We start from the raw sequence: 21,642 nt of genomic DNA on the forward strand, positions 1-21,642 counted from the left end.
AAAAAATCATAGAATTTATATCAGTTTTAGCTCGGGCCTTTGGCCCCTCAGTGCCAACATAACTGAGTTTAATTTTATAATTTCTCATTTCAATATCCGCGAAAAGCTGTCAATAATACAGTTGGATAAATAACTATTATTCCCTCAAAATGTCTAAAATGTGTATATGCAATATTATAATTTTACTGGGGAAGCTTTTTTATAGTGCCTATAGTGGCATACTGGCCTACCATTGGTCAATTAAAGTGTATACTGGTCTATAATTTGTAATTTAGGCTGTGTATTGGCCTATCAATGGTCATTTGTATTGAATGACGTCATTTTTATACAGAAACTATAAAGAAATATGAAAAAATATATATATGCTTTATTAAGTTTTCATAATGACTCACAATGCAATCTACAAGTACCCCACAATTTTTACCTTGTATTATTGCTGCGCTACTAATGTACAAAATTGTCCTTGTTGTTTTTATGTTTTTGTAAATGGTACATCCTAATCAACGTTAAAAATCTGAAATGTTTCTTATTAACAAACAATAATAAGGGCGGCACCCATATAAAAAAAAACAGGCAGGGAGGGGACATTGGACTTTATATTACACTAGTACCCAAAGTTTTATAACCATGTCATCACGGTTACTTAAATATTTTGGGTACCATTGTTGAATTTTAATTGGTTGTATAATTAATCTGCAGAAGGGTAACTTTGAATGTCATCATTGGGGATTTTAATCAATTTATCGCCCATTGTTTTATCCCTTAAGATCCCTGCCTGATACTCATTGATTCAGGGAATGGTAACACTGTCAAAAATTGTATTGCTATAGTGTTAACATAAGTATTTAATTACACTGTCGATATTACGTCAGCTATAACCTTTTTGGGCCATTAACTGAAGTAAATATTGTCTAAAATTATATTTATTCGACATAAACTATTAAAAGTGCACGTTTGCAAAATTTTGCATGTATATACTCCATTATTTTATTTTGTCATCTTTAATTGACTATCCAATATGTCCCTGTCAGATTCTTGTTTTTCGTTACGGAGCTACTCGATAACTCATTGGATTTCATATAAGTCTTTGTTTTCCTATGTTAAACCAAAACAAGTATGTTCATAAGAAGAAATTGTATACATTTTGATTACAAAATAAAAAAAAAGTCAATTCAAGTTTGAAAGGTTTTGACAATAAAACATTTAAGAGGACAATTTTTTTGTTATTTTACTCATTTGTTTTTGAATAATTTGTCTTTTTTTAGTCATAGACATACTTTCTAAAGATGATATCAGTTGTTAAAATACAAATTTGGCTTATTAAAAACAATAAACTCTCTCTCTGGTTTATCAGAACACTTTTAGGACATTTTTAAATACTAGTTACCAGTAAGTTGGTTTATACACATCTTTGGAATTTCCGGATTAGCAACATTTTTAGCACATTTATTAAATTCAGCTTTGTTAAACCAAGCAGATTTGATAGATTGTCTATTTATATAATCCTTTAAAACCATTATAAGCGACAGAAAAATATGGATGATACTGACCATTATTAGAGTAATACAGAAGAGGTGGAATTGGTTAAATAACTTTATGTCCACACTTCGAGGACCCTGTACCGTCTTTCAATTGGGTCTTTGAATATCAGCCAATAGTATCGTAAATATTAACACATCCAAGTCGCTTCAAAAGAGCAGAAGGCAAGTTGCTAGAGGACGGAAAAGGTCTTCAAGACTAGGGCATGGTAGTTATCTGTGTTATACATCAATAATTATATTTATTCCGACCTCAGGCAAGTATTTGCTTAGCTAACATCGTTTTATAGTATTGGGATCTACACAAAAAAGGTTGACTAAAACTGGACTAAAACCTTACATTTGTCCCTTTATCATATCAATCTAAGTTTAAAGCCCTAAGATTATGTAGTAAATTGTAATAATAAGTTGGATTATGCACATACGGACGTACGATCAGACATGACTTATAGAGTAACTTCGCTAAATATAAAATAAAAAAAAGTTTTAACAATTTTAACATATATGTATTTGGTGTTAGTCTGTAAATAGTCATAATAATAATTTTTTATACATAAAACATAAAAACTACATAAAAATAATTATGTTTGTTAAGATCGAGTCAAAAATACAAAAAAGTTTTCAGTTAAATTTGAAAAACAGCACAAGAAGCTAGAAAAAAGAGCTACAAACAGTCCTTATATATAAAGTAGCAGGAAGCCTATCTGTATGTGTTGTGTACCGAAGGATCTGGCTGGACCGATATGGTTCTCCTTTACAGTAAAGCTTCTCATAGGTCCCCGGAAGGTTTTGGGGGAGGGTGAAAGTAAGGGGAATCGACTCCCCCCTACCTCATTAAGTGCCCCTAGAGACCTCTAAGGGCGTAGCCGCTAGTTAACTGATAAAGCGAATAAAAAGTATTAACAATTAATAAAAAAATCCTTTCTTCGTATTTTCAACTTGATCAAAAAAATTATGTTTTTCTTAACATAATCTAACATATAACAATTAGTGCTTAATTTTACAACAGTGTATTTTAATAAAAAAGTATTTCTAAAATCAAATAATAGAGAAGGATAGACTAAATTTTATCTATTATTTGCCTTTAAAAATAATTAATTTTCTCCCATAATATAATGTTATTAAAATTTAAGATTTTTTTCATAACAAAATTAAACATAAAATACTTATTGATTGTCTATTTTTAATCTAAAAGAATGATTAAATTTGATTTATTTATTGTTTTAAGAATATTTGAATTGCATTATCTTTTTTGTCTGATATTGAGATCAAAATAATATTATTACAGAATTTAACAAGGATAATAGTGTCAATAAAAAGCGCAGCACTAACAAGCTGACAAAGATTTCAAGGAAAAAAACAAATTTTATCCTCTTTTTTAACTTAGTAAAGATTTTCGTCTGAAGCTAAGGATCTTCTAAACCGCTGGTCTAAATTAATTGTACATTTGGATGAAGCCTTTAAGATGAAATGAGGGTGGTTTTAGGCTGTTTTTATTACATCATTCGCCCTCCATTAGAGGCTAGGGTCAAAGCAATTAGTAAATTATATAGTTTGAATAAAAAAGAATATCCTGGAAAAAGCTGTCTTTATATAACTGAAGAAGTTGCCTTTATTACAGAGAGGAAAAGTGACTATTGAACAGTAGGACGGACGTACCAACATACAGTTTTCAAAGAGTAGCTGCAGTATTCATAATAAAAACTTGAATTTATTTTTTATTCATAATTAATGAATAAAAACAATTCCAATTAAATATTTGTTTTTGATACTTACACTCTTTGAAAATCAAAAAGATTTAACATTTTAGTAATCTATACATAACCGGGGTAAAAAAAGTATAAAAGAATACTTTATTTAAAAACACTAAAAAGCTACCCATATACAAAAAGAATAGATAAAAATTCTTTCATATTTAATTGTAAAATACAATAGCCCAAATAAAAAGGGTACCATATAAAAAAAGTGTTTATGAAAAAAAGTATAAAAAATGTACTAAAGTACTCTACCTTTCCGAGCTTTCCAAACTTTTTATGTATGTAAGATGACGAAATAAATTAAATTCAAAGGCATTATAGGCTCAATAAAACAAATTAAAAGAGATTTACTGTGCTATTTTGTATAATTAGCTTCATTGTAAAACAACCCATGGTATCAAATAAAACTTAAAATATAATACCCGTCTTTTTTTGTAACAGAATTCATTAAAAAATTGGCCATCCATTTAGACTTTTGACAGCCTACAGATCAATGAAAATATTCGTTTATATTCTTCATTAAATAGTAAGGAATTTGATAGTTTAGAGTGTTTTAAAGTGATAATTTAGTATTGTCTAACTAAATCCTATGTAAGAATTAGTACCCAACTGGTTCTTGAATTCGATTTAAAATTCTAAAAATATAATTTTTTTTTTTGAGGGAAAAATTGCTATTTCAGATCTTAGTCAACAAGAAAATGTAGCAAAGCTTCAAAAGATTACCTAAAATAGTAGTTAAATAAAATATTTTAGAACTGTTTTGCTTTACGAAACACACCAGCTAAGAAAAATGAAACTGCAGACAAACAGACACACGCAAATTGTAGAGTAGCTTAGCTGCTTAGAATACTAAAACGTTAATGTTATTACTTGAAAATATTTTTGGAATGTGCAATGAAATTATTATTTTTGACTAGCTAGGCATTTTAATAAAATATCTTATATACACTGTTAAATTTAACCAAATATTAAAACTTTTATTACATTCTTAATTGTAATTAAAGTTTCTTAATAATAAAACTAAAATTATCTAAGTAAATATAAAAGTAAAAAAGCTCAAATGGTTATAATATAATTTACATTTAGTTGAAACAAAGTTTTTTTTTATGAAAAGTTAAATGATTCATGAAAAAGAACTATTTTGTTTCAAATTATATCTGAAAATGTAGAAGCAAAATAGTTCTTCATAACCAATCTTCACTAAATAAAACTTTAAAAAGTATTTTCTTTATACTAAATCTAAAACATAATTCTTTTTTAAAAATTTTGATATTCAAATAGTTTTTTTGAGAATAATTTTATCACAAATTATTAGCTGACTCTTGTAGCAGTCGCAGTGCCTCATCAATATGAGGATTAGCAAAATTGTTGCCACTGCTGCTCTTCAACTGGCACTGGGCGTCGGACGCAGTGACAACAAGCGACTGGTGCGCCATCTGTGGCGTTGAGGGATAACTATTCCCTGCTGCAGGTTGGCCGTTGCTAGCTCCAACAATGTGCGAGTAGATACGAGGGCTCTTGGGAGGTGGGATTGGCGGTTTCACTTTTTTCAAGCTGCCGTTGGTGGTTATCTGACTTCCGCCGCCGTCAAGGCGTAATTTTCCATATAAAACCGGGGAATTTCTACCGCTACCGTTGCCATCACCGCAAGCTCCTACTGGCTCTTCGATAAGAAGGCGAGGTCTGGGCCGCTTGACCGTTCCATACTCGCACTGGCCGCCATTAGTGTCAAGTCTCGGCATAGCGCCAGCCGGACTTATTCTAGTGTCAATCTCCATGGTGTGCATGCGCGGCGGTATCTGATGGCTGCCGCCGTCCTCGGGACAAAACCGGATAAAACCTTCATCCTCGCCAACCAGAACATTTTCAATGATATTAATCCTTGATCTTGACACAGAGCTGCTTGTTTCCAGACCTTCTTCCCGCAGCGCCAGCTCGTTTTCCCGCAGCACCATTTCATTACCGCCATTCCCGCCGCACATTCCGTTCAATTCCATCCGCTGCTTTTTGAGCCGCACACTTTCTGCCGAATGGTACATTGAATCCGATTCTCGCTTTTGTTGGTAGTTTCGCTCATTAGCCGCTATTTCTGAGTAGAATCCAGAGCTGGGAGTCGAACACGAGCCCTCTCGGTACACAGGATTCCCCGGGTGCAACTGTTTCACATCCAAATCGGAATCAGTCAATAGATGACCGTTGTCATTGGGGCTACCACCTCCAGGTAGATGGCGAATACGGCGGGACATGCTTCGAATTTTTGTGCACAGCGTTGCCAAAATTGCCAGTAGAATCAAAATAATGGTTGCCAACACTAGGATCAGAATGTGTTCTAATGAAAATTGCGTGAAAAGATCATCATCATCTTTATGTTCAGATATGGCGGCTTTGTCCAGTAGAATGGCCTCGCTCTCAGGTATACAGGCACAGGCCTGCTCAGAGTACACCTCTCCATACGGACACGAGGTTTCCAGGGACTTGAGAGGGCAGCCACAGCTACAGCTTCCTTCATCCCATACTCGTCCTAAATAGTTAGATAGATAAATAGGTAAACATAGAAATAGATAGATAGCTAAATTTAGTTATTTAGATAGAAAGCTAGATTTATAAATACATAGAAATTGAGAGGAAGAGAGATTAGAAATGGAAAGAAAAAAATAAAGATACTTATTGATTGATAAACAGATATACAGATACATAGAGAGAAAAATAAGTAGATGAACATCTACACCTTTATATAGGTGTAAATGTGGTATTCGGCAACCGTGAGCCATGCCTATGGCACCCCTGATCTGGGGTTCGGTGGAGGGTCAATGGCCCTCCCCCGAGTCCTGGGGAAGGGGTCTGATGACCCCCTCCCTATGCTTAAAATTAATGATTGAATCTGTCATGTTTATTATGGTTAACTGTATTCTTAATTCTCCCCCACCCTTTTCAGGGATGGGGGATCATTATTGCCCAAACTGACCACTGTATATGTATTATAATGCTTTTATGTTATGATTATTTATTCCTATCCATGTAATTATTGTTTGTTGTATATAGCTTTAGTATCCTTTAAACCTTCAATAAAGTGACAACTAAAATAGATGTTGATTACTATCTAGTGTAGCTTCTCTATAGTAAGGTGTCCACGTCTGTCACACTGCCGTAATCTAATTGAACTCCGGTGTCTGCCATTTATCCTCGGCGGATACCACAACTTTTGGTGACAGCTGTGTGAGATTACGGCAAACCACAAGTGTAGAGCAGACGCGCATCTGAGGCCAAGGTACTCCCAGCAGTGAAACTGGCAAAACTGACACAAGCAACCTGAATTACCCACCCTGGACAGCAAAGTCTAACTCTGCATCCGGCAGTTGTGGAAGCAAGACAGCGAAACCTGACGAAGAACCGCGAGAAGCGCCGACATCTAACGGAGAATCGAGCGTTCAAAGGGCTGAAACAGGCCTGCGGACCGGCTGAAACAAGCCAAATAAGTGTAAACGGCTGAAAATAGGCCAACTTACTGCAAGAAATAGCAGGATCCGAACCAGTGGCGCTAGCAGGACGGGACATTCCCTGCCGCCATCAGCCGGATTCGGATCAGCAGCGCTAGCAGGACGGGACATTCCCTGCCGCCGATAGGCTGAAACATGCCACATAGCTGCGAGCTGCGAGCCAACATACGAGTGTAGTGCACCAAAACAGAGAAAACTACGTCAACTCCAAGTATCCTGAGAGGCTACAACGCAGCCGCCCATCTAGAAAAACAGATATTATATCACATTTGCAGGGATTACCACCCTGGTGTGATGGCTAAACAATAGATTTATGAGCAAAGCTTGGCAAACAAATTGTTGTGTTGTGATAAAACTAAAAATAGAACAGGCTTGGATTTATTGTGTATTGTGATAACAGCTAAAAATAGAACAGGGTTAGTAAACAAATCTGTTATGTAATTGTGATAAGGACAAAAATAGAAGCTAGATGTAATATAATAAAGACCCTGATACACAATCAAATCACCTCAAACCTCCAGCACAACAACAATACACCCCTTATTCCAGAGGAAGGGGAGGAGCCCCCCTCCATTGAAGGCAAATACAATCAGGGTGATATAATAGATAAGCCTAGGATTAAGAAGAAAAGGCATTATTACACCAACACACAGTTACCCCCCCCTCCCTCACAGGGAGAACGGACGGAGTTACCCCCGTCCCCTCACGCGCTTCCCCCCTTCCTACCCACACTAGACTAAGTCCGTCTGTAGTGTGGGGCTAGCGACCGGGCACACAGAGCGCCTTTCACGGGTAGCGCAACAGAGTGCGGAAATATCATAAATTCAACGGACAAAGCGGACCAATGAGAGAGCGAGTTGAGGGAGAGTGCGCGTTTTCCCCGTGTGCGCGGATTTGACGGTGCGTACGCGCGTTGCGAGGACAGGAGATTTCACGCACACACACACACACCGGAGCGGAGCTACTCCATAGCATCCAACAGGGGTATTTTTAGCAACTAAAGAATTACAAGCTTCCCTCCTTCTAGCTCTAGTGTGATAAAGGAAAACCCAATCAGTTCCTGACAGCAGTTCAGACCCTCAACATCTACCTATTCTACAACCTCAGAACCCAACTAGTGCCAAAGTACAGCTAAGTTATACAGTTGCAACTAAACTACCAACCTAGTGACACAAACAGTGTTGGCTGTTAGGCTAGGAAGCCCCAAGTGACAAACCATTCATTTTTAGTACTGTATAACTTTGTGTCCCGCCGTTGAACCGTTGACCCGATGGACCAGCCGCAAGCCCCAGGAGGTGAACAAGCCCCAGGATGGCTCCAGGATGACCCTCAGCCGGCCCCAGCTGAGTACCGCAAGCTGATGCTGAGCAATCTGCCGGAGTATAGAGGGCCGCCCAAGCAATCCTGGTCGTCACATATCTGCAGACTCGAGATGTCATGGGCGGCTTACCGCGTGCCACCTCATGATTCCCTCAACCGCCGCAACGCCCTCCTACTGTCACTGGTAGGGCAAGCGGCGGAAATGGCGTCCCATCTGTTTGGCGAGGCAGGCCAAGCCTTGACCTACGAGCAGGTCAAGGCCGAGTGTGAAATGCTATTTCGTCCTGCTTTTGAATCCCAAACGCTTAAACAAGCGTTTAGGGATTACAAGCAACACTCGACAGAACCGATACAGGCGTACATATCCACTAAATGTGCCCTGTATCGGGACGCCTACAGCCATGAGGATCTTGAGTTGTTGGTGGACGAATTAAATCGTGGAATTCGTAACGCCAATGTAAAACGCATCATGATGGGACATGAAATTACGAGTGTACCTGAGTACACTCGTAAGGCCATGTTTACCGTCACCATGATCACTAAGCAACTGAAGGAAGGTGTGTGCCTAGTGGACTCTACCGACGGGCTGACTGGATCTGCCAGCATCCAGTTGCCCCAGTATGATGAGTCGGAGCCAATGGAGATTGGCGCCTTGGCTCCGGGTCTCCACCAGATGGGGAAGGTCGCTCCAGATGACAAGGTTCCAGGCCGCTGCTTCCGCTGCCAGGGGAGAGGCCACTGAGCTCGAGACTGCCCAACGCCTGTGGAAGTTAGCCTAGAGGAGAGACGCACCCAGCCACGCCGTGACCGTTCTGCCAAGTGTGAGCGTTGCCACTATGACGGTCACACGGCGGCCGATTGTAGAGCTGACTGGGCCCAGGTAGCCAGCCGCAGGCGCACCGCCGATAAGGGTGCCCCTCCAGGGAAGCCCAGCAGAGTGGCCCACATGGAAGGGAGCGCGCCCCCAGCACCACAGCAGCAAGCAGCCGCCCCCAAAGCTGCGGACCGAGCCGATGGGATGCCGCAGTTTGGGACTGTCCCAGCTAGGATCAACGTACTGGGCAGCGCGGCTGAACCCAACCGGGTTGGCCTAGGCTTCAGTCTTAACCACCTGGGGCCAGAGCTGATACAATCCAACAACATAGCCGAGCCAGAGATGTTGAGGCCCCAGCCTTTTAGCCTCAACATGATGGAACCTGTCCGACTGAGCCTACCCAGCAAGAGTGGAGGGGCGCTACCCAGCGTCCCTGAGACGGTGTACGGGGAGGCCCTGGCGGCCGCTGAACGAGAGAGGCGAGAGGCGCTAGCCAGCGCCTCCGCATCGATGTATGGGACGCCACCCGGCGTCGCCACCTGGGATGACGGGGGGGTGCTATCCAGCGCCTCCCACCTGGTGCCTGGGGCGACAACCGTCGCCGCCACCGAGATACCTGGATCCTGGAACGAGCCAGCCTCCCACCTGGTGCCTGGGGCGACAACCGTCGCCGCCACCGAGATACCTGGATCCTGGAACGAGCCAGCCTCCAACCTGATGTCTGGGGCGACAACCGTCGCCGCCACCGAGAGACCTGAGTCCTGGAACGAGCCAGCAACCCCAGAGGAAGGGGTGACACCCGTCACCCCCAGTCAGCCAGCGCCGCCAGCCTGCAGGGAGAGCCCAGCTACATGCCATCCAGAGCCCCCTGCCAGCCGAAGGAACCCAGCTGCTCAACACCAGGATAAGTTGAATTTGTTAAATGTTTTGTATCCAAGCCATTGTAAAACCCCAGCCTTGCCTGTGCCCCCTGCACCAGAGGCTGGGGAGATTGAAATTTGGGAAAATAAGGACTTGCCTGTGCCACATGCACCTGAGTTCCTAGGGCAGGGGAGGGAAGTGAGTAAGGGCGAGCCTGTGCCACATGCACTTCAGCCCCATGCCACTGGGCATGCCTTGGACAAGGGAAGGGAGCACTTGGGGCTAGGGGAGCCGACACCCAGGCAAGTGCCAGTTGCTTGCCAGTCTGTCATTGGGGAGGGTATCGGGGTGCCCCGGCCGCACAAAGATAACGCTCAATGGAAACTTGTATCTAGCCAGGAGCAGCCCAGCCGTGTCCAGCCACAAGAAGCAGCCGTGACCAGAGCTGAAGATCCCCAGCCGCGGGTGCGAGGTAGATGGTTGCCTGGAAGCCTCTCCCATTGGTGGATGGTCCTGTGGGGCCTCCTGCTGGCAGCCGTGTGGCCTACAACCAGCTACGTCCTGGTGGGATGGGACTGTGCCAACCCCACCCATGTCACATCCTACAATAAAGAAAAGATGTGTAACACGGAGCCCCTACACCAGGAGGTGCCCCTGGGCCATGAAGTGCACGTCCTGCAGCAAGTCAAGGTGAGGGAAACAACCGGGTACAGTTGCCAGCTCACCGTGTCCCAGTGGACGTTCAGGTGTGGGGTATGGGGTCACCTCAAGGTGACCTCGGTCCCCACCCTCATGAGGCCAACCAAGATAGACCCAGAAGCGTGCCGAGACCTGGCCAGGAACCGAGTCTACACGCTGCCAGGCAAGACCCAGCCACTGACGTTCCAGCTGAACCATCCCCTGTTCTTCACCATCGATATGGTGGGCGCCCTCGTCAACAGCCCCGAGGGGGTGGGTTGTGAAGGGGAGGACATCCACTTCGAGGGCCAGCTGTACCGCAATGAATTAGTGCTCCAGGAGCGACGGCTGCTGGTCAAGGAAGAGACCTATGTGGTAGAGGATGGACGGGTGGAGTCCCAATCTGACCACCTGACCCTGGAGTGTCCCCATTCTGAGCTGTCCTGCATCACTGGGGAAGCAACCTACGTGTGGGACCACCTGGGGAGAGATTGCCCCTTGAGGCTGATCCGCAGCCTCAAGCCCAGCCTAGTGATGGATGCATACCTGGTTGACCACCAGGCCCAGTTTTCATCAACATGACCAACCCCACCTCGATTGTGAACTGCGACTTCGAGGCCCATGCCACCAACCATCCAGCGTTGTTCGTGGCAGCTGACCCAGCCGCGGCTGCGCTGCCCAGAGTGTCGGCCAGGGATGTTGACGTCCCCCTACAAGCCCAAATACATGCAGGTTATATTGGGTTTACCCTGGAAACGCGCATGAAAAGCACAGCAGCAGAAGAAGTAGCGGCCAACTGCTGGAAGCTCCAGCAACTAGACCCGGCCCACCCGGTGCGTGTCCAGGGGAGCACGTTCTCAGTACTGAGGGGAGACATCCTGCTGCAGCTGACCTGCCAACGCCATAAATACGTTGTCCGCGAACACAAGGAGTGTTGGGACAAAGTGCCAGTAGAACCCACAGGATTTGTAGACGCTGTGACACGAGTATATAGTGAGCACGCCACCAAGATTCCCTGCTCCTCCACCTACCCCTTGACTGTGCACGCAGAGGAAGGCTGGATAGAGCTAACCCCCGCTCCTAAGAAGAGGCCACCCCCGCTGGATACGCCTACGCAATTGTTGACAGAGCCCTTAGATGACTTCAGTTCAGGGGGCTTGAATTCGCAGGCTGAGTTGAACGACTGGCAACAACTGCTGGCGTTCCCAGCATACAAGAGCGCCATGCTGACCGGCCTATCCTATGGCTCCTGCGTTCAGCAAGGCAGCTGTTCGGCCACAGGAGACCATGGGATAGTGTCCTACAACATTGACCGACTGGCGGAGGAAGGAGAGGCCACCCTGGATGTCTGGGCTGGATTTAGGCAAGCTATCCACGAGTGGGGAGATGGCGCAGCCATACTGTGCTTGCTGTTGTTGATCCTCAAACTGCTGGGGGACCTAACCATCATTTCTCTGGCAGCAGCACAAGGAGGCATCCGAGCAGCCCTGAATGCGATGTCACAAGTGTTCCTGTACCATCCAACTTTGTATAGGAAAGCTATGGCTAGAGCCAGGCTCCCCCATGCCAAGTCCAGGGACTTTTCAGTGGACTGGGATGCCATTCCCATTGGCAGGGAAGCAGCCGAGGAGATGGTGTCTATGCAATCGACTGATAGCGGGCATGACCGCCCAGGTAGGCCAGGACCGCATTCTGGCAGACCCCGCGGCCCCTCAGGAGGACAGGCCGCTGCCCAGACGATCAACCTGGCAGCCAGCGCCCCAGCCGCTGCCAACAACAACCAGCAGGCCCCACTGCTGACCGTTCCGGCAACACCTGTGCCACCAGCCAACCTGACACCTGCTGGCGCTGACCAACGTGTCCAACCCAAGCCAGCCTCTGCCTTCTATCCCACATTGGGAGCCCATCAACCCTGAGAAACACTCACCACTAGGATTCCATTGAATCATTATCGTTTGTACATATCTTAGCCCTAAGGAGCGGACCGAAGGCCTCAACCACTGTCGGAAGTCTGGTAGGGAAACCCTCTCCCAGCCTTCCGAGGGGAGAGTTGTGGTATTCGGCAACCGTGAGCCATGCCTATGGCACCCCTGATCTGGGGTTCGGTGGAGGGTCAATGGCCCTCCCCCGAGTCCTGGGGAAGGGGTCTGATGACCCCCTCCCTATGCTTAAAATTAATGATTGAATCTGTCATGTTTATTATGGTTAACTGTATTCTTAATTCTCCCCCACCCTTTTCAGGGATGGGGGATCATTATTGCCCAAACTGACCACTGTATATGTATTATAATGCTTTTATGTTATGATTATTTATTCCTATCCATGTAATTATTGTTTGTTGTATATAGCTTTAGTATCCTTTAAACCTTCAATAAAGTGACAACTAAAATAGATGTTGATTACTATCTAGTGAATGCTAGAGAAGCGTAGCTTCTCTATAGTAAGGTGTCCACGTCTGTCACACTGCCGTAATCTAATTGAACTCCGGTGTCTGCCATTTATCCTCGGCGGATACCACATAAAGACTGACTAGGGAGATATAAGGAGAGAAAGGAAAAAATACTGAGGAAGATATAGATAGAAATATACTATTACTAGCGGCTGCGCCCCTGGCATCTAGTGGCTATGTATTCGAAGTGGGATGGAATTGGCAAAAATAGCTCTAAAAATGCATGACTTAAATATAAAAAATAGCATAAAACCCAAGGAACCTAGGTTAAGCATCCCTAATATGGAGATCTTAATAGGTTTAATAGTTATTAAAATCTTAAGTTTCAAACAAATAAAACCTTACTACTTTATATAATAGGATATAGATATCTGTAGATAGAAAGATATGAATTGTATACCTGTATCAAGACACTCCTGGCGGCCTAAGATATCATGGCATTGGCAGCTACACATCTCCTGCCTGTAATCCTGGTTGGGCCGGCAGTCGGCAGCGGTCAGCTGGCAGGCGCAGCTACATTCTGGGGATTTAATCAATTTACTTGCTGCTTTTTTTATTAAGTAGCTACTTTTTTCCTTGAGTTGGTTATTTAGTTAGAAAGTAAAGATCCAATCCAATGCAGTTAAAGAATATTGTCAAGATGTGCGAAGCGCCAGAAAACTTTAAAATTCTTTTTAAATTGATATATAAGGGGGATGTCACGGTGTTTCATATTTATTTTTCCAGTGAAACCGGTTATTATCTGCTGGGTTCTCTTATAATTTTTCAATTTAATATCCGCTTGAAGCTATCTATAATACGATGCGATGAATAACTAATAAATTTTTGTAATTGAATGGGTGATTTTATATTATATGGTGTTGTGCTTGACTAAAATGGTGAAAAAAGCTTTTACATAAAGTAGAGTAGAGTAGCTAAAAATCTTATAAAAACAAATATCAATTTAGAAATAAAAGAAAAATCCAAACTACAAAGAAAGTTTGAACGACTTAAATCGTTTATAAATGTTTGTTTTTGTTCTTTTCAAACTTTTTCAAAACTTATTTATTAAAACGTCTTTACATTTTATTTTCAAAAGTCAAATTTTAGAAATTATTCTAATATTTTTAACAAGGACGATTTTAATCTTATGTAGCGCAGCAATGACTAGCTAACATTTTACCAACATTAATCGGATAATGATAGTTAAAATGTACAAATTTTAATTCAAGTAGACATTTTAGGACTGATATTTGCATGGTCATTATGAACAACAAGAGTCTTATTAATGACATTATATTAAGTCGATATAATGACAGCAACAAATTTTGCCAGGGAAAATCACTTTCCAGGAGTGGAGAGTGCAATGGCATTATAATTAAATTACTATCAATCCTACAAAGAAAAATTACACATATAAGAATTGAGAAGAGGGGAGGATTTAATTCTTTCTTCATTGTCCCATCCCTGTGTATTCCTGAGTTTATAGAAATAGAGAGGTCATTGTTTGACTTAATTCTCTTTGTAAATAATTTCAATACAGCAGCTAGGATTAGGATAAAGTTTGCACAAATTCATTGGGGTAGAGAGGCCTCTAGAGACATTTAACGGGGGAGGGGAGGAAGTCGACTCTCTTTTCCCATTTTCAAATCTAGTTTAAAGGGAATATATAATAAAATAAATTTAAGGGGGGAGGCGTTTTTCTCTAGAGCGATCTGTCTTGGAAGGGTAGTGGTACCCTCCCCTAAAATAGTTATAAATATTCCCAGGACCTTTAAGAAGCTACATTTGAGGAAAACTATATCAGTCCAGCGGTTAGCTAGATCCTTCGGTACGGACAGGCATATGTTACTTTTAAATAGGATATGCCAACAAAAAAAGTTTCTATAAATGATGAAAGAGAATTTGATAGCACAATGTTTTTAAGAATCTTTATCGCCGTTTCCGAGCTTTTAATACTGATTTATGTTTCCTTTAATGTTTGCCCATTTATAATCATGAATCTATAGGGATAGCTTGTTCATTTTTAAGCAAAAAAAGTTAAAAAAACAAGAAAAATAATGTTCATGCATATTGCATATGTAGCAAAGATAGTCATTGATGTAGATACACAAAATGGATGTACAATAAACGTGGATATATTGAAAGGGATAAATTTGTTTTTCAATTAAGCTTCCTTATATGAACCTAATTTATTGGTCAGTTCGTTCATTCATTAGAAAGGGAGAAGAGGTGGTTAGGAAGGTAACGTTATTTTAGCAAGCTGCGAGAATCAATTTATCAAAGTGCATAAAAATCTAGTGCAACATCCAAGTAATAATAAATCGATTACAAACAAACAAATTTTTGTAAACTCAATTGATACAGCCAGACGAATGTTAAGTTAACTTGAAACTGTGCAGAATATACTAACGTAATTGTGTTTGCTAGTAAGATCTTCAAACAGCAAAGTATGTTACATTTACGTTTTAAAAGTGTGCCTAAAAGTCAGAATATTAAAATGAAGTACTTTTTTGGTTGATATGTTTATCTCTTGGGCACTTTTAGGTCCCGAGGCATGATTAGATAGAAAGGTATAGGGACATAAATTAATATACTAAAGAATAAAAAACATTAAACATTTTTAAAATTTACACGGGTGAAGTATCATAGAGCTAGACTTTGTTAGACATTAATCTTTAATTAACCATTTTCTAATAATGACATTATGCCCACAAATGATATAACACAACTCATAAAGAAAATATTACCCAAAAGTGAATTTGATTTGCGAACATTTGTCTGTGTGTGCCTATTCTAATTCGTGTCCATTTGAATAATAAGCCCATAGGCTAATTTGTACAAATATTCATTAGGAGGGATATGACATTTGAAGACATTCCACTTACATGCCTTTTTCATCAAAACTTTGCAGAAAATGATAGAATTTGTATGATTTTACTAATTCAAGAGAGAGAAAGAGAGTTAAAGAAAATATTTATATGAGAAGAAATAAAAATAAGAAAGAAACAAGGATGACAACATCCATAAAAGCGAAGCACTGAAACTGTAGGACAAACGGACACTAACACTTATATAGTGTCAGAACTGAATAATCAGAATATAAATGTATAAGAGTTGAAGCAAAATTGTAAGTGTAAATTTGTTGAAAAACTGCTTAATACAGGATAATGTTTATGGACATACTTACATTTTTAGGACTTGATTATAGAGTTGCTTTGCTTGAAACATTATACTTTGTTGTCCCAGGAATAAACATACCAAAAATCAAATCAATCGGATGATTAGATCACAAAAAAATTTGTTGTTAAAAAAGTAAAAAAATCAACATGTTTAAAATGGACGTACGGACATTCTTGTAATGATTATAGAGTTGCTACGCTTTCTAAATTGTACCTAACTACTAAAGGAATCACCATGCAAAGTTTGAAATCGATAAGACAATTCTAACATGCCTAAATTAACTAAAAAAGCTATCCGTTTGTGACGGATGTACGGACCGAAAAAGCAAATTATTGAAAAGCTTCGCTTTTAAAAATGACAACAAAATTTAGTATGATCTTCATAAATTTACAAGTCCAAAATTACTTCAGAGATAGACTTTTATTTCTTTCGAAAATCATGGCTAATTTTTTTTCTATTCTAAAATGACATCTTACAGGGAGGAAGAGACCAATGGCAGTCAAATTAGTTATTTACGAAAAAGTTTGATTGAAACAGAAATTTAATTTACTTTGGCTGCTTTTAATAGATTTCAAATAGATTTTTTTGACCTAGGATCATTTACCCTTTCAGTGAATTCAAGATTTAATACAATTATATTTTTTCAATGTTTTTATCCGTTTGAAATTTTAAATTCTTGATGATTGATCTCTAAATCCTTATACAACATTTGAAAGCAGTTTTCATTGTGAAAAATAAGAAAACATTCTTAAATTTAGTTAATACAAAATTACAAAAGGTTTTTTCTACTATTATCAACTATCCGAACCGTAAATAATATTTGGACCAAGGTCTCCTTCTACTCTAAGCAATGGATTCTTTTAAAAGTAACATATTATCAGTAGAATATGTTTTTGATCCATATTCGAACTCATTACCTTCCCAAAAAGGGAATAAATAAAATTTTTCAAGCTTGTATTTTGTGATATTTGCAGAAGCCTTATTCATACAAGAAAATTTTCTCTGGATTAAATGAACACTGAAAAGTAATTCATAATAGTAACACAACAATTTCATGCAGTCTTTTTTTCAAGATCTTTGAAATTCATTTGTGATAAGAGCTATTTTTGAATGGCTTTGAGATAGAATCAAAAATTTTCTCGTATTCATTCGAATCCGGTGGATAGGAACCGGTTCTCATCCATACGAAAAAACTATGTCTAGCATCGTATTATATCCAACTTTCTACGAATATAAAAATGTACAATCATAAGATTAAAACCAGTTTTTTTAGCTGGTGCCTTCGGCACCACGTGGCTAAAAAAACTAGTTTTAATCTCATAATTGTACATTCTATATCCGCGGAAAGCCGTTTATAATACGATGCGAGAAATAACTATTATTTCATTTTTGTTATTCATTATGTTTTTGAACATGCACATTGTGTTCGAATAATTCCTAATTCTAAAAGGAGGGAAGAGCACTGTTTATAAAACGTATCCCCAAAGTTTTATAATAACGGTTTCTTATTCGTTGGCTTATTAACTTTAGGGACTTTTATTGAACAAATTTATGTTTTTTATTCGTTGGGTTTTCAAACATGTTAACTACTAATTGTAATCTACAGAAGAGGTAATTTTGTGTATAGCAAAGGGTCCTAGGACAAACGTAGGCGTCCCAAATGTCGGAGTGGACAAACGTCGGAGAGTACATAATCTAACCTATCTTAGATCATCTCATAGGTTCTTCAAATGCCTAACCCCTGCGGGGGGCATTTTTGTACATTCATATCTTAACCTAACCTAATCTGTATATAAACACTTAATTAAATTAATATTTTAACACTGCGTCTGTCCATTCTGACGATTTGGACTCCTGCGTTTGTCCTGGAACCTAGCAAAGAAGTATTTATATGGGTAAATGTGGAAAGTTTAATCGAGTTTTTCTGCTATAGAACTATCCCTGTTTCTGCTTAATCAACGAGTTATCCTAAATTTGACACCCAAATGTTACAAGAAAGATATTTCACACGACCTTAAGCACGAAATAATTGTTGTAGACCCGCCCACTTATTATAAATTTAACTTTGCAGGGATAAAGGAATAAACAAAGTAACAAAAATAGACCTTTGAATTATTTTCTTTAGTGTGTACTATACGTTTTATCCTTTTATCTGTTTTTTAATAAGCTCTATGAAAGGTCAAAATTCCTATCATTTATGTAACTCTTATTGTCTGATAATTTATATATAGATTTGATTGGTCAATATTTCTTGTGATTTTTGCCTCCTATTGGCTATTTCTTAGAATTAAGCATAATTGGCGTCTCATGGTTAAAAATATACCACCGATCAATTGTGACATATTTGGGTTAGGGTATTATTAACATTCTCCATGGGATAAGAAATTAGCGTGGACTTCCTTCCCTTCCAATTGCCAACTGAAGGCTTCTCCCCCATTCCCCCTGGAAAATTTATGTCCACACAGGCCTTTTTACACATCCCTGAATCCCTGAAGATAAACCACGAAGGTTAAATATCTAACAGATAAAAAGACAACCAGTTACAGTGATATGGCAATTCAAGAAAAAAATTATCCTTTACTTACAGCAAAATTGTTATAAATTTTAATAGCTATTTGTGGCATCGTATTATAGACAGCTTTCGACAGATATTAAAATGCAAATGAAGGCTGGGGCTAACAAAACTGGTTCTATTCCAGCGGAATTTAATCGGGTTTGAAGCCATATTGCAAAAGTTATTCTTATATAGAAAAGGAAAGATGTAGTATTTTAGTCTTTTTGTGCTTAAAAAAATAACTCTTAAAAAAAATAACAGTAAATATCTATTGTAATAATGTTTTCTGAAAGTGTATCTTAGATATAAAATAACACTTTATTTACCCTTTTATTATCCTTTGCTAACGACATTAAATATTATTTATTTTTACTTTTATATTTTCTCTACACTCATATATTTTCACTTTTATAGGTTTTGTGGGGAGAAAAACAGGTAAATAAAAGGAAAAGCGTTGTTTTAAAGTTTTAAAAATTAATGAACTTTTTTACTTTTTTACTTTACATTTTTCTAGATATCTATATTGAGGATTGACATACTAAAACTCCCCTAAAAAACAGCCTACAACCTTGCCATAACCCTTTAGAAAACACCCTATAAAATTGTAGATATATTGTACCAGTACTTTTAGAGATCTTATTAAATAAACAAAAACTAAAATATAAAATTAGTGCATACAAGATTTCAAATGCTATTTTCTGTAAAATGTCCAGTTTCTATAAAATCCATTTAACAATTGATATAATTTAAAATATTTTAATATCCCAACAAAAAATTGTCTGTATAAAATCACAAAGGACTAAAACCAAACTTTAGAAGGCCGTAATTGTTATTAATTTAAAATATACTAAAATATTTTATTTTCAATGTTTGAAATGTCAGAGATAATAAATTTTCTTCAGATCTCATATCACTGTTAAATATTTTTTTAAGTATAAAATTTTGACCGAATTCAAATCACAGTGAAGCCAAAAGCACAATAGTAGCACGAGATCGCAAAAGCGGTTCAAAAGTCCCTAAATCTTAGCAGTATATCAGCATAAGTGCTTTATTGTCTAGTGAATTGAAATGTCATGGAAAGTGTCTTGTATTAAAGTGTCAAGTTGAATATTAGTCTTCATGTTTTGGAAAGATTTGCAAAAAAAAGCCTTAAACCACTCTAAAGACTTAAATCTTAAAAAAATGAACTGATAAGGGTTTAGGTTTTCTATTGTTAAAGTAATTTTAATTCTAATTTTATTTTTGATATTTTGTCTTTAAATCATTTTTGTCCAAAAAAATGGTTATGTTTATTCTATTCTAGACATTTTTGTCAATGAAAAAACCCTTTACCAGTAAACCTGCTGTTTTTCTAAGTTATGTACTAACAATAGACCCAATTATCTTAAGATTTGTGTGCAAAATTTGAATGTAATTAAAACGTTAATTAGAAGCAAAGTCAATTTAAGACAAAGTGTCCTCACAATGTGTCTAAATATAACATAATGAAATTGTAATATTTTTTAAAATGGCAATAATTGAGTTTGTTAGGAGAACACATTTTGGTGGGAGAGGACATTAGGCTATTTATACTGGTCCCCAAAGCTTGATAATAATGTTTTCTTATTCGTTGGCTTTAAAAAAATGGGGACTTTCATGGAATTTTGATTGATTGGTTCATTAAGTTCAGTTTTCCAAACGTTGAATTCACTAATTGTAATGCACAGAAGGAGTAAATTTGTGTATCATAATTAGGGATGAATATCAATTTAACCGCCAATACCTTATCCCTTTAGATCCCTGCACATTTGATGGCTTTTAAAAGAGGCATCACTTCAATGTGAAATTGTATGTAAAGACTTGTATAATATTGTATCAGCTATGCTATTTTTGAACATAATTATAGTATGAACACTAAATCTTTAAGATAGCTTTAGTAAAAATGAGATGAGAGGTAAAATGTTTTGGCAAAATCCTCTAATTTGTAGTTGGAAACTAATACCCAAACTCTAATTTAAAATAATCATATTTCATGTCTCTTTAGATAGCTCAAACTCTACAGGAGCACCGTTAGCCTTACTTAACCTAACCTCTCCTCAAAAAATGCAATCATACAAAAAAAAAACATACAAGGTTAGAATAAAAAAGATTCATAAAGCCCCGCATGGTTAAGGAACAACAAGGAAGTTGCTAGAAATAGAGGTGGGAATGGAATTAAACTTATAAAAAAGAGGTTTCTACCAATGTAGTTGCAAAGTACTTACTTTAGCTGTAAACATTTCTACAAAAATTTATAAAATTTTGAGCCAAAAATCAAATTTATGTCAAAAGTTCTGGTTAGTTTTTTTTCAAAATAAAGACACCCCCCCCCCCCCCCCACCGTATTGAAAAATTAAATGGTTTTGGGGGTCTGTGAGAATAATATACCCCACAAATGTAAGAAACAAAGAAGCTAAAAGTTTTTGAAAAAAATGCAAAAATTTTGCAAATATGATGGTACACCCAAATTTTATCTAAAACTGTTTGAAATTTAAATATCACGGTGATAATTTCAAGTAATATCAGGGAAACAGGGTTAGAACAATGGACGATAAAATAATCTTCCCCCCGAAAATCTTATGTGTAAACATCTTTCATTTGATAGATAGTAAATTTAAGAGAAATATTATTCTTAGTTCATAGGATTTATTCCAGTTCAAAAATAGAGTTTATTGATTTTACCCTAGTTACATATCCCTTTACCCCATTCTGAAAACTTCAAAATAGGCCTGACCAATAGAGATTAAATAGAAGGATAATATTTAAAATTTCGTTGTAACTTTCTTTTGTGTTATTCATTGGTCTGGCTGTTAGTCCGTCTGTCGGAAATGCTGCAAATTAACGAAAAATCTACTTCAACTAGAATCAATTTTCAAAACTCTAAGCTTCGTCCACAAAAATTTTACAACTCTAAATGAGATATCTATTTCTTTTAGCTTACAATTACTTTAAATTTTTATGAGAATTACAACTTTTTGTAAAGTAATGTTGCTT

The 21,642-nt window shown here is 38.6% G+C and overlaps 1 protein-coding gene across 1 annotated transcript in view; it reads right to left on the minus strand.

Moving 5' to 3' along the window:
* Positions 1 to 2,416: 2,416 nt before the first annotated feature.
* The window catches only part of LOC145323874 (uncharacterized), a 39,739-nt gene continuing 20,513 nt past the window's right edge, over positions 2,417 to 21,642 (minus strand). Inside the window, exons 5-6 of the mRNA XM_080166461.1 lie at positions 13,315 to 13,434; positions 2,417 to 5,816 (exon numbers count right to left, since the gene is read on the minus strand). Coding sequence (XP_080022587.1) covers positions 4,597 to 5,816; positions 13,315 to 13,434 — 1,340 coding nt within the window. The 3' untranslated portion in view covers positions 2,417 to 4,596. The remainder of the gene's footprint in view (positions 5,817 to 13,314; positions 13,435 to 21,642) is intronic.

The sequence above is a fragment of the Acartia tonsa genome, chromosome 7, assembly GCF_053477335.1.
Source record: "Acartia tonsa isolate MP-2025a chromosome 7, ASM5347733v1, whole genome shotgun sequence".
Lineage (NCBI taxonomy): Eukaryota > Metazoa > Arthropoda > Copepoda > Calanoida > Acartiidae > Acartia > Acartia tonsa.